General features: G+C 40.7%; 1 protein-coding gene across 2 annotated transcripts; it reads left to right on the plus strand.

Moving 5' to 3' along the window:
• The first annotated feature begins 1,862 nt into the window (after positions 1 to 1,862).
• Positions 1,863 to 12,232, plus strand: LOC115104794 (FMR1-interacting protein NUFIP2-like). 2 transcript variants are annotated; one of them, XM_029626133.2, is made up of 4 exons: positions 1,863 to 2,083; positions 3,663 to 5,330; positions 6,612 to 6,644; positions 6,804 to 12,232. In XM_029626133.2, exons 1-4 carry the CDS (start codon positions 1,942 to 1,944, stop codon positions 6,854 to 6,856), a joined length of 1,896 nt encoding a protein of 631 aa, XP_029481993.2. In that variant the 5' UTR covers positions 1,863 to 1,941; the 3' UTR covers positions 6,857 to 12,232. The 2 variants fall into 2 exon arrangements, with proteins under 2 accessions (XP_029481993.2, XP_064863485.1); XM_065007413.1 differs by lacking the exon at positions 1,863 to 2,083 and adding an exon at positions 2,127 to 2,209.
• The last annotated feature ends 284 nt before the right edge of the window (positions 12,233 to 12,516 follow it).

Here is a 12,516-nt window from a genome sequence, read left to right on the forward strand (position 1 = left end):
AATAGTAACACAATGGTCTAGTCACACACATTATTCAATTATGACTCTAACACATTTCATACAATGATATGATTTCAGGGTGGAATACTTTAATCATTACTTTAAACATAGAAATTCCTTTATCAATAAAACCAGTCTATTAATGTCAAATAATACAGTCAGTTCAACCTCAAAACACTAGCCTACTAGGGATTGTTTCATTATGCAGTGTACTATCTATATCTTATACCATATTTAGCAGCTATTTAAAAGTGTTTTATTAAAATGACATCAAATATCCGAACAATTAGGGGGAAAAAGTAGTCAGCTCGAGGATAAATGCAGCCACTATTTATTGTTGAACTCTGCAAGGTTTGTCTGGCTAATAGCCTACACAAATGGGCTGCAATATTCTAAGTAAATTAAATCAAACCCAACTTGAGAGACTCCCCTGGTCTTCTGAAGTCCTCTTTCTTTTGTGTGCAAATGTTTTCACCACGGCCTTTAGGTCCAGGTTGCGGGCCAGACTATTTCTATACTGAGTATTGCCAACCCAGACTTTCCTGAGAAATAGTGGATTATCTGTCCATTGCGCTACACACAGTTTTAATTTATTGGCTGTCCAGTATTCAGACAACCTGTCCACAGAGCTTCCTATACAGTTACTATCTTTCCATAACATGTTAAGGCCGGCAACTGAGGAGAATGAGGGGGTCAATTAAAGATGTTGCAGAACTGCTGTAGTTGAAGCACCACTCCCTTTTGCCCAGTTTCCCTGATGTTGCCACGGCAATCAAGCTGTTTTTACCATCCCTGTAACTGTCGCTTCTGTGGAGAGATTGTTTTCTAAGCTAAAACTCATAAAGAACTACCTAAGAAGCATTAGGCTCTTGGTCTGAAATGCGCTTTTGAACACCTGAGTAAACTCCACTCAATGCCCCGGCACCGTCGTAGCCTTGACCACACTCATTGCACTGGCACCGTCGTAGCCTTGACCACATATTTGTTCACCAATATCCGCTTATACTTTCAATCAGTTAAAAAAACATATATACTTGCGGAGGCTGCTGGGGTGTCCGGTACGCCAGTGTGATGTCATCGCTGCTTGCACTGCTCCCTGTGAGCACTGAGTGCTAGTGTGCATGTGAAATTGGTCTGTATATACCGGATGCAACTCGGATAAAGACAGTCCATGAATCGGACATCTTGGATATTTCAGTGGTAGGGAGCTATCAGACCATTGTCAGAGCATTGTCTTCTTCAAATTTGAATGCCTTTGGTTTGCAAATGGATTTTAGCTATATCACCACCATCTAGTGGCCACAATAAATGAATGACATGCAGGATTTGGTTCAGTTCACCAGCACTGCAGGTGGCAGGCGGGTAAATCATGAATATAGCCCCAATGGCGCTGCCCATGCTGTCACAGATGCCATAATAGCCCAGATATGAAGATGAGTCCTCTATCTATCTCTATGGTCTCAGCAGATCTCAAAGGTCGTGAAGACCACTTGTGGCATTTCACATTTGCTTGAATTCTATATAATCTCGCATAAACTATTATTTTGTTCAACCTGTATTTATATGTATTTACAATACCTCTGTTTGCAATGATGGTGGGGAACCACCAAAAATAGTAGACTTGGATACTTTTTAGACATACTGCTGACGTTCACAGAGGCCTCGAATAGCTTCCGTTTGTCAGTCGCGTTGATTGGAAAGGAGACTGTGGGAAGATCCTAATTTGAATTCTCCTCGCGTCCTCTCTCCTTCTCAAAACCCATTGTATGAGAAAGCCAGAGGTACCGCCCCTCTGATCTTCTCCTCCAATGGGTTTTGAGAAGGAGACGAGGAGAAAGGACGCGAGTACCCACAATTGAGATGGTCCCTGTTTCTGCTTCACTTGCCCAGTGAGCTACGGCGCACACTGGTAGGACTCGGATATTCTATTCTAACACTTCAATGGAGGAACAGCCCAAAGATCGGGCACAAGATAGACGATATCACCACTATGGAGAAGAAAGAAATCATATTCAATACAAATCATCTCTAAAAAATGATCAGATCTACTTCCAGTACCAGGAAACGCAGACGAAGAAAACAGGTTGGGCCATCCGGAAAAGTTAGCCAGCTAATACAAATTACTTAACTAGCTAGATAGCCACATTATTACCGACGTCAATGTAGCGTGCTAGCTCGCAAGACAGTCATAGCAGATGGTAGCGAGCTGGTAAATATCATTTTAACGTATTAGTTAGCTGTGACTAGAGTCGAGTATGGCTAGTTTAGGGATAGTTAAACGTCGCGTGACAGCTGTCGCTGGTGTTTGACAGAGGGGATTGACCTTGTGCGCCGGTTTTACCACCCATTTCTACATTTATGGTACTCTGACAATTCCCCTGTGTGACTAATTAGTCATTTTGTAGTTAAATTATTTTGTGACGTGAATACGTTGAGTTTACCCCACAAAGTAAGGGCTAATTTGGTATGAATTCCGTGAAATATTTTGTTAACAAAAACAAGCCGGCTCCACTGGAATGTTCTAAATTGCCATTTCCTGTCGGCCATGTTAGAAAATGCAAGCGGGGAAGCTAACGAGCTAACTGGCTAATCCTAATAACGAGAGAGAGCATAAAATACGTTTCAATGTTTTGTTTACAAATTACCACTTGGCTACAGTCAGGGCTACAAAAGCAAGATGACTAGTTACTTAACTTAATTTTTAGACTTTCCAGTGATTTTAAATAACTACTGGAGCTAGTGCCAGACATTTTAAACTTACGCAGCTGCGGCTTGGTCGGGCCTGTTGCGTCTATCTAACTAGCCATGAAGCCACGCAAACATGTTGGCCTGGGTAGATGACCTGAAGAGTGTTAACACAGTTAGTTGTCTTTCTAGTTAGCTGATTGATGCATAGGATTTAGATTTTTAATAAACAATTCTGAAACAATTGCTTACCGATGTTTTAGCTACATGATTTGAAATGTAATTGTAGCATCGCCAGTTTATTAAGACTAGTTTAGACTTGATGGTATGCATGCAAAGAAAAGTGTGCATACATTGAACCCTCGCTTCAGTTCAGATAAGGAAAATAAAACGCTTAACACAATTTGTTATTCTATAACATTACTTAAGATGTTTGTTAACTCGTATTGTATACAGATATCTTAGGAGCAAGATGGCAAATCATTAATTTAGTTGAAAGCTTTGTCTTTAGACGCTAGTGTGGTAAATACTGTTGAATTAGCTAGCAAAGTCAGGCTCAGTCACACTGACAACCACATTCCTGTTACTAAAAGTTCTAGGACTGTAGGTAATGGCTATTTCTACATACAGCACACGTTTTTCTGAAGTGACTTAAGTATGGTATCTGTTAACAAGTAGGCTATGGGACTACTATGTTCAAGGGAATCTGATCTGAGTACTGGCATGGTTGCTTGCTACCAGCTGACCTATTCAGTCTAAATTGCCATGATACAGCAGCGTCTTATAAAGGCCTCACCATGTTTCCTGCAAAAGGAGCTTCGAGGTTGCATAGGTCTTGTAAACAGATTAGGGCTGTTAGTCCCTTTTGATATAGAGGTGGTAGGGAATTATGGAATTTCCTTGGACTTATGTTTGTGTGTCTGTTCACATGTTATTCTATCACTGGCAGTGCAATTTTCTTTTGTTTCCATTTACAGGCAATGGGAAAATAAACACTAGTGACGTGGAGGGGGAGAAGATACTGTCTGCAAATATTTTTTTTTGTATCCCTCGTCCCACCAACAGCAATGGTAACAGACATTTGATAAACACTAATGTAAAACAGAAGTCAACACGAAAGGTTTATACCACTCTTTCAAAAATGGACAGCAAAGAAGGTTTTGATCACAAGAAGAATATGGACAGCGACAAGGACTTGGATTTCACTAATGACTATGAGGGAAAGCTGTTGGACAAGGATTCTGCATTGCTTCTGAATGGGGTGGTAAACTCTGCTCATATTACCAATGGTTACTCCAGCAAGTCACCCCCTGACAACGATTGCAGTGGCTCAGAAAGTGGATATACTACTCCTAAGAAACGCAAGGCCAGACGCAACAGCATCAAGAACACAGAGCATGTGACAAGCGAAAAGGAGAGAGCCATGCAGCAGGGTAATGCTACACAGGAGCCAGAAGCTTCTGGACTTGAACCAATGGAGAAAGCGGTGAACTTGAGACTTGTCCATAAAGCAGATCCCCAGACAGCAGTCAGGCAGATGGGGGCCCCAGAAGTGGCTATGGGTGAGTTGCAGAGGAAAAACTCAGACAGTAAAACTGCTGCAGTTGCCTTTGGTAAAAAGTTTGAGGATAGGCCCAAAGCCAAGCTCTCAACCTCTACAAAAGAGGACTCTTGGACTTTATTTAAGCCCCCTCCCGTATTTCCTGTGGACAACAGTAGAGCTAAAATAGTGCCCAAGATCAGTTATGCAAGTAAAGTTAAGGAGAACCTCAACAAAGCAGCCCAAGCTGGAGGAGAGATGCATCCTCCTCAGGTGCCTGATAGATTATCACAGGTCCCCATGTCTGCTATGAAAACCATCACCTCAGCTAGCATTACTAATGGTCCTGTTTCTGGAGATGGAAATTGTTATCCCTCTGTTGGTACCTTCTTCACTCCTGCTGCTAGTAGTATTCCACCAGCCCCCTCTCTCCCATGCAGGGAGAACGTAGCATCCTTTTTGGACAATGACTGTAGTTCTTCAACCAACCTTACAGCAGATCTGAGAAAGTGTACTCTTTTCGTTTACCCCCTAAACCCTTTAAATATGCAACCTGTGCTCCCGAGTGCTCGCCAAGTGGACACCCCGGCTGCTCAGACAAATCAGAAAGCCTTGGGGGACATCTTTCAGAATCAGTGGGGGCTGTCCTTCATCAATGAGCCAAATGTGGGGCCAGAAGGTGGAAGCGGGCCGGTAGCTGCTGTGGAGGGAAAGGCTACGGTGGTCACATTTCAAGGGGAGCCATGCCCTGCTGTTGCAGCTGAGGCAGGCCTTGACGCTAGCCTATCAATCCCAGAGCCTTTCCTTCTCACTTTGGCTCAAGACTCAGAGAAAAGGACTAGTGCCCCAGCTTGCCCCACTGCTACAATAAAGGGTGAGGATGGGGCAAAGGCTCAGCTGTCTGGACTGGATGAGACAAAGGTTGAGGCGAAGGGTCTAGGTGCAGTTGTGGCCTCTGGTAAAGACATTAGTGATGAGCCTGCACAGGCCCCCCTGACCAACCTGGTGTTGGGTCCATCTAAAGAGCAGACCCACTCTAAGAGCCTGGACAGAGGTAGCTGTGGGTTGTTTGATCTGAAAGCTGCTGTTACTTATCACACTAAAGGTAAGTCCTCTTGCTCTGCTGTGTCATTTCTATGAACACATGGTAGTACCAGTGCTTGACTTGGGAAGAAAGCAGTGCAGGTCCATTAGACCATGTTCACAAATGTACATTGCTATAGCTATATCTGATTATTCACTGTTAATGGTTCATACACATTTTTACTGATGGAATTTCATGACTTCTAACCAAATTTCCATGACCAATAATTAGTGGTGTCTCCTACATGAAAAAGTCTGCATAAATGTGGTATTGACACTAGAAGGCTGCCGGTCTGTTTTCTATATGAGCAGCTGATGTTTAGGCTACAATGTGGTGTTTTAGAGCGGGGCTTGAACAAAAGCCTGCACACCCAGTAGCTCTCCTATAGGATGGTTGACCACCCTTATAAGGTTAAATATCTATGCACGGCATAGAAGTTGTTTGTCGTTTAGGCTATTAGAATATTTTTTTAATGTCGGAATTACATGGCTAGCCTACTGTTTCAATAGAGGAATCCCAGCTTTCCAATAATGGTATCAGATTTATTTCTCAACCGTGCTGGTGGAAAAGGCATCAACATTAATGCTTATAGCTAAATGGTTAAGTAGCGAGAGAGCTTGTAGTATGACTAGTTATGTTTTGAATTGGCTATATAGTTAGTCTATCATTATTTTATAGGCTACCTCTGGCAACGGCCCACTGGCACACACGCAAATGATGCACAGCACACAGAGACACGCTGAAGGTTAGGCCTAATTCTGATCATGGCTGATAGATTGATAATATACTGTATTTAGGAAAGCGCAATATTAAAATTCCATGACTTTCCCTTATTTGACAACTTGGAAAAGCGCATTCAGGCATGGCGCATTCTCAATCTGCGCATTCTCAAACTCAGTCTACTGGTACGCATATACCGGATTCACAGACTAGTGGCAAATAAACCTGAACAAAGTGGAATCAGGATATGAATGCCCACTCTCCATTGCTATTCGATTCATGTCCCACCTTCATTCCGCTTTGATCAACCTTTTTTTGACGTTGTGTGTGAATCCGGGCCGGCGATAGGCAACTTTGTTTCATAGAGGAGCCGGTATGCAGTTCTCAAAAAAATTGGAGGTGCCGGTACAGCACTTCAGACAGCTCTGGCCCATGTCGAGCACTGGTTATTACACATTGGTAGCTTTAACCTACTATTTCACTTGCACCAAAAGCTTTTAATCCTTTAGCATCACATTATTGTGTGTAAAAAATATATTATGCACCTGGAGGTATTAATCAATCTTTGTTTTTTCTATACAGAAATGGAATATGTTTTCAATTTGCAAAAACAAGGTAAAGGTCTCTTCTGTATAGTGTTTTCAAAGTTGTGAAATTGGGTTTTCCATTTGGTGTTCAAACGGTATACAGCTGAAGTTTGAATAATATACATTATGAATTGCTAACTACGTTCCACAGGGCCTACACACTGAAACATTTCTGTCCTTCCCCCAGATCCAAAAAGAGTAGTCTTCTATGACAAGACCAAGAATGGACCTGATCAGTGAGGTAGTGAATGTCTGTCAACACTAACCTCCTCCCTACCTGGGTGCTGCAGTTATCTTTTTTGGCGGTTATAATCCCCTTGGAAAAACAAAATCGAGACAACTGTGATATTGGGACTGGCGGATGAGTGTCCTGTGACAGACTTTCATTGGAAATATAGAATGGCATAATGGGGACACATTTTTTTGCCGGGGGGTGGGGGGCATCGCCGCAGAGGAGAGGAAGACGAGGGGAAGGGTAATGTGAGGACATATAAATCCAAGTATTGGAATGAATTTGAGCACAGAAGCTTCTGCTGACGCTCTGGACTACACAGACGCAAACACTTGAAAGAGATGCTGGGTGCCTCAGACTCCCATGTGAACGGACACTTGTGACACTTTCTGCTGTGTTAGACATTGGTCTCATAGCGCCTTCCTCTGGGTGTTGAGGAGAAATAAGATGAAGGCCCAAACTGCACCTCCCAAGCCTTTATCCTGTTGCCCATTGAACTATATGGCGAGTATTGGTCTTACAGTAAGATGCCTCAATCATTTTATGTCCTCATGCTTTCAAATTATTCCAATATATGTAGATCTGTGCTATGATTTATACATACACATCAGTATATGTGCAAATTTGAATTCATTTTGAAATAAAATGAACTATAAGCTCAGATAAGAATGCCTTGAAACTGAAAGATTATGAGAAGACTGTTAGGCTGCAGGTTAAATGATAAATACATTTGAGGGAAAGCATTTGTCTTAATTACTTTAGTGAAATAACTATGCCCAGCAAAGAACTGACTGCTGGGTATCTCTTGACACCTATTTTGTTTTGTATGGTTTAGCGATTTCAGATGTGATCTACAGTAGGAACAAACTCCCAGAGAACAGATGGGTTCATTCTAATCTTGTGGTTCGGTTCTCACTTTTTGGTAGGCATGCTAATCAGTTGAAAAAACAGTTTTATTATATAATTGTCTTCATCTGAGTTTGCTTTTATGTTTATTATTTTGACTCTTCTTAAGCCCTTGCAGTTGTCAGTCCACATATTGAATTAATTTCAAATTAAGATGGATGTAGGCTGTTCCTTAATTTGTAGCTTCTCTTGAGCTATTCACCTGATTGTGGGAGTTTTATGAAAGATGAGAAGTGGCACAAGGGCTATGTATGTGATTTTTTTTGGGGGGGGGTTTGGTGTATTTGATCCGTAAGAGGCTCAAGATGTCAGTAATTCATTAGACCTACCTAGGCTATATTTGCTGATACTACATGGAGAAATGGCTCATTTCCTTATTTTCTTGCTCAAGCGATTTGCTTTTCATTTGCTAGCTAATTTATTCAGCCTAGGATACTTTGTGCTTTTTCAGCTTTTGGTCTTTTAATCTCTCTCTAGTTATGACAATGTATTTCTTGCACAGAGTATTGGTGTGGATGAGACTTGAAAAGTCGCAGTTTAATATAACCAAGAAAAGATGACCGAACCATCGCAATACTAATTATTTCATGTCGCAGACCAGCCACTTTGTTATACTGTTTGTAGAGATGTGGTGATAATTTCATAATACAGTTTCATCCAGTCAGTGTCTTTGATCAAAGTGGTTGTGTCAAGAGGCCTATACATGGCAAGGCAGGCCACATTTGGTAATACAATGAGTGGACAGCCACAATGTCATTGGAACTACCATCTCTTTTTTTTCTCTTTTTTTGGGGGGGGCTAAGGGAGGAAGTGTCTTAGCTTATTTTCTCTAGCATAAGTGATTTGGTTGTGTGGATTAATAGCACTTTATGTAACACTTTTAAAAAATATATATTTTAATTACTACAGATACACATACTATATGAAATACTAACTTCTTTTAAGAATGGCTTTGGACTGTTGTTCTTTTTAAGACCAATAAATGAATAAATACCGAAATAGAAAATGTCACTCAGGTAGTATTGGTAAAGCCATGACAGTTGGATAATATTGTGTTCTGCCAAATGGTTCAGAACAAGATCCTCGTATTGTGCTCAAATATGAATTGGAGTGATATTTAATAATGAACTACAGAGCTGTGATTTAAAATACCAAAACATTTTGCTTGCAGAAAACACTGACATGGCTTGCAATCAGCTGTCATAGATATGTAGGCTTCGAACCTTTAAGTTATCTGTTCAGGCAATTTCACTTTAAGCACACTGATTTCCACCGGTTTCCACCTGTAAAAGGACAGTGTGATCTTACTGTCCCTGATTGTTTTTTTAACCTCATTCATGGGCTGAAGCATTTCTGAGTGTACCTACTGCTGAATCCTAGTCCAGGTTATATGCAAAGGCAGGAATCTATGCCTGAGATTCCTAGTCCAGCCCTCTCTTGGGGTTCCTGGTAACCTCTTGGCTTATTCATGCAGACAAAGGGAACTACAAGATGGTCAAACACACCCCTGTTGTGTACAAAACTGTCTCACACACTAAGTTACTTCACTGTGGAATTCTGAGCAAAGGATAGACCTCTGGGACGTGGTATTTAAAACCTTTTGTTTTGCTTCCATTCTATGCCGTGTGTATTATCAGATTAGATCAGCTTCAATCAAGAGCACAAAATATCTTATTTTGCTAATGCTGCACAACAGCGAAAATATCACTTATTTTGACTTGATTTGCAGCCAAATTTATTTTTGTGCGATGAACAACCCAGTTTGCAATGGTGGACAATAGCGGCAAAAAGTGTTTTGGATTTTTGTGCTTTAATTGTTTATGCACAGTTGATGTAACTTTACTGGGTTCCCTAAATATTGGAATATGAAACACCAGAACATACCATGAGGTAAAAAAGCCAAAACAAGCTGTCTTTTTCATAACTCTAACCCTTTTTTTTACATTTGATCCTGAGTGGAAGAACAAGAAGCCCTGTGCTTCTTTGTAAAACAAGGGGGGGCAAGTCTCTTGCGTGGGTGTGTAGAAGTGTGCTAACAGTCCAAAGTACTTCATCTGTTCATTGTTTTTGATTCCGACATGTCCCCTAATGTTGAATTTGATTCTTAAAGCCCCTGTGCAGTCAAATGTAATTTCCCATGTTTTATATATTTCCACACTGAGGTTGTAATAATATTGTGAAAATGATGAAAATGACCAGAAATTTCAGCCTGTGTTGGTGGGATGGAGTTTTGGCCTGCCTGGTGACATCACTACGCGGTAAATTAGTTAATAGACCAATAAGACCTCTCTGCCAGTAACAGCTTGGCAAGTTTTCAGTTTTCCCACTCAGGCCACTCACAGACAGTCCTAGCAATTATTTTGTTGAGAAATTGTTCTTTGCTAAGCTTTTTTCCCCAATTAAATCAGTCAAAAAGAATCACACTAAGGTACCTATTGTTCCCAGAAATGATTTGATATTTAGGTAATAGCTGCATTGGACCTTTTTTTAGAGGGATCAGTGATCTCCAGGGAAATATTGCAAAAGTCTTCAAGCAGTTAAGCAAAATGGGTGTTTTTATTTCTTGTACATGCATTTCAGAAAAACATATAGCTATATTACTTAACGATAGTGTTGTAGCCTGTAAACCAAAAACCGGTTCTTAATGGAGATTGCTTAATGAGCACTCTGCTGGGCAAGTGAGCGAGTTGGTGTGATGAAAGAAAAGCATGAAAGTGATGATTCTCTGTATTTTCAACCCCCTTAGGAGGTGCAAGCACCTCAAGGATACTCACACAGGCCTCTGAGTTCTGAATGATTGGTTAGGCCACTTTGCCTAGCTGTTTGGTGTGTGTGTGAAAGTGAGTTCTTCCAATTATATGCAAGTGTCCCTTTTTTTTTTTTTTCAAGACCTCATGTTCAGGTGCCTGTGTGAAAAGTATGCTTTTACAGTAATTTTAAGAATATTTTTGTGTGTTTTGAAAATTGTTACTAAAAGTGATGTGCCATTTTCTTTGTCCAATATTTCTTTCTACAACATTTTGCAATGCTGTTGAACATTTCTTACAGCTTCCTTTCACTGACATGGAAGAAGATGAAAGCAATGTGCGTTTTAGCTGTTTTGAATGAATTTCACAGCTCTCAATCATATGACCTGCAAATAATTGTTCAGTGGGCTTGCGTTTGAATAAACTGCTTGCTGGTATATTCTTGTCAGTCCGTTGTTATGGTCTGAAGTAGAGCAACGTTGACTTTTACTTTTCAATTGATCTAACACGTGTTTAATATGCTGTTTTTATTTTTGAATTTTCACTTTATTTGTAGTTGCACAACCCGAGCGAAACTACTTTGCTTCAAAGGAAAATGGGGAGAATTAGGCTAAGGTGTCTCATTTGATCATAACACGTACCTACTTTTTTAAAGACCATTTACGTTACTGTACATTGAAGCTGAATTCTAAATTTTATATAAAGCCCCAATGTTCAGATCCTTGTGGCTGAAAACAATGTTAAGCCTACTCCTTGCTTAGTTTAGCTATTTTTCAGAGTACACATGATTTATGTTCAATGCATTTCCTCAAATAGTAATGGTGGCGATGTGAGCACTGAACACCAAGTGTTCCTGATAAGAATTTCTCCCTGATGTTCATCACGTGTTAAAGGGGCGCGACGTAAAGGAGATAGATGTACTGTTTGATAACCATCTTATTTCAAGTTTGCCAAAGGTACAGTACACAACTCAAATATTCAGCTACTGTATGGTCCATGCACTTAGATTGGAAAGACTGATGGTTTAAGCCTAAGCCACCTGTTGTCTGAGCCAGTCAGGTTTGGGTGGGGCCACAGCAGCTGAATGCCATTGTGGGAGTCTGTCTTCCCCTCAAACCCATAAATAGAAATAATAACAAATACCAAAAGTGCTGCTTCTTCCAGTTATCGATTGTCTGTAATGGGAAATGCTGGACTTAGTGTTTTGTGCTCCATTTTCGTCCTGTCTCCCACTTCTTGCTGTCCATGCCTGCTGTTAAAACATTTTTATATGGGGGGAGTGGGCGGGCGCACGCATGTTTACTCTCTTTGGCACCTGAGATATTTGTAGACACACATCACTATGTTAACGACAAGGAAGAAGTGTTATTTCTGGGGCTCCACAGTGCTACTGTTTCTTTTGAAAGGTGGTGTGGTCATACGGAATATGTGTCTGAAGATTACAGCTGTGTGGTGCCAAGTCCATCTCTGTACCAGTTCTCACTGTCATATCTTGTTGTGCCTGTTGATGAGTTATCAATCTGCTCCAAGTAAATTGACCCCTCAGAATTTGAGGGAACAGCAGAAAGTGTATTTTATAATTTGACATTTAAGTGTTAATGTGACATCTGAAAAGGTTTAACAAATGCATCACATTATGAGTACCTAAATGTATTTTTTATTTTTAAAGCATGATAATATCCCTTAAATTCCAAACCAATGTAATAAATTAAAGAAATTCAGTGTTCACAATTTCAGTTTCCATTAGTGTTCCATTTCCATTTTAAAGTTGTTTTCTTCTCCCTCACCCTAACATTTTCAATTGAAATGTCATTGCATGGAAATAAAGGATTTCACAGTAGGTCTGGGACAAGACTTGGAAAATTGAAGAAGTGCGCCTGATTCCACAGGAGGCTGCTGAGGGGAGGATGGCTCATAATAATGGCTGGACCAGAAACCATGTATTTGAGTTCGATACCATTCCATTTATTCCGTTCCAGCCATTACCATGACCCTGTCCTCACCAATTAAGGTGC

The sequence above is a fragment of the Oncorhynchus nerka genome, linkage group LG22, assembly GCF_034236695.1.
Source record: "Oncorhynchus nerka isolate Pitt River linkage group LG22, Oner_Uvic_2.0, whole genome shotgun sequence".
NCBI lineage: Eukaryota > Metazoa > Chordata > Actinopteri > Salmoniformes > Salmonidae > Oncorhynchus > Oncorhynchus nerka.

Excerpts from the sequence above, each read along its gene's own strand:
- LOC115104794 (XM_029626133.2), top strand. The coding sequence starts at position 1,942 with ATGGAGGAACAGCCCAAAGATCGGGCACAAGATAGACGATATCACCAC. Across the intron at positions 2,084-3,662 it reads AACGCAGACGAAGAAAACAG|GCAATGGGAAAATAAACACT; the intron begins GTTGGGCCATCC and ends TTCCATTTACAG. Across the intron at positions 6,645-6,803 it reads TTTCAATTTGCAAAAACAAG|ATCCAAAAAGAGTAGTCTTC; the intron begins GTAAAGGTCTCT and ends TCCTTCCCCCAG.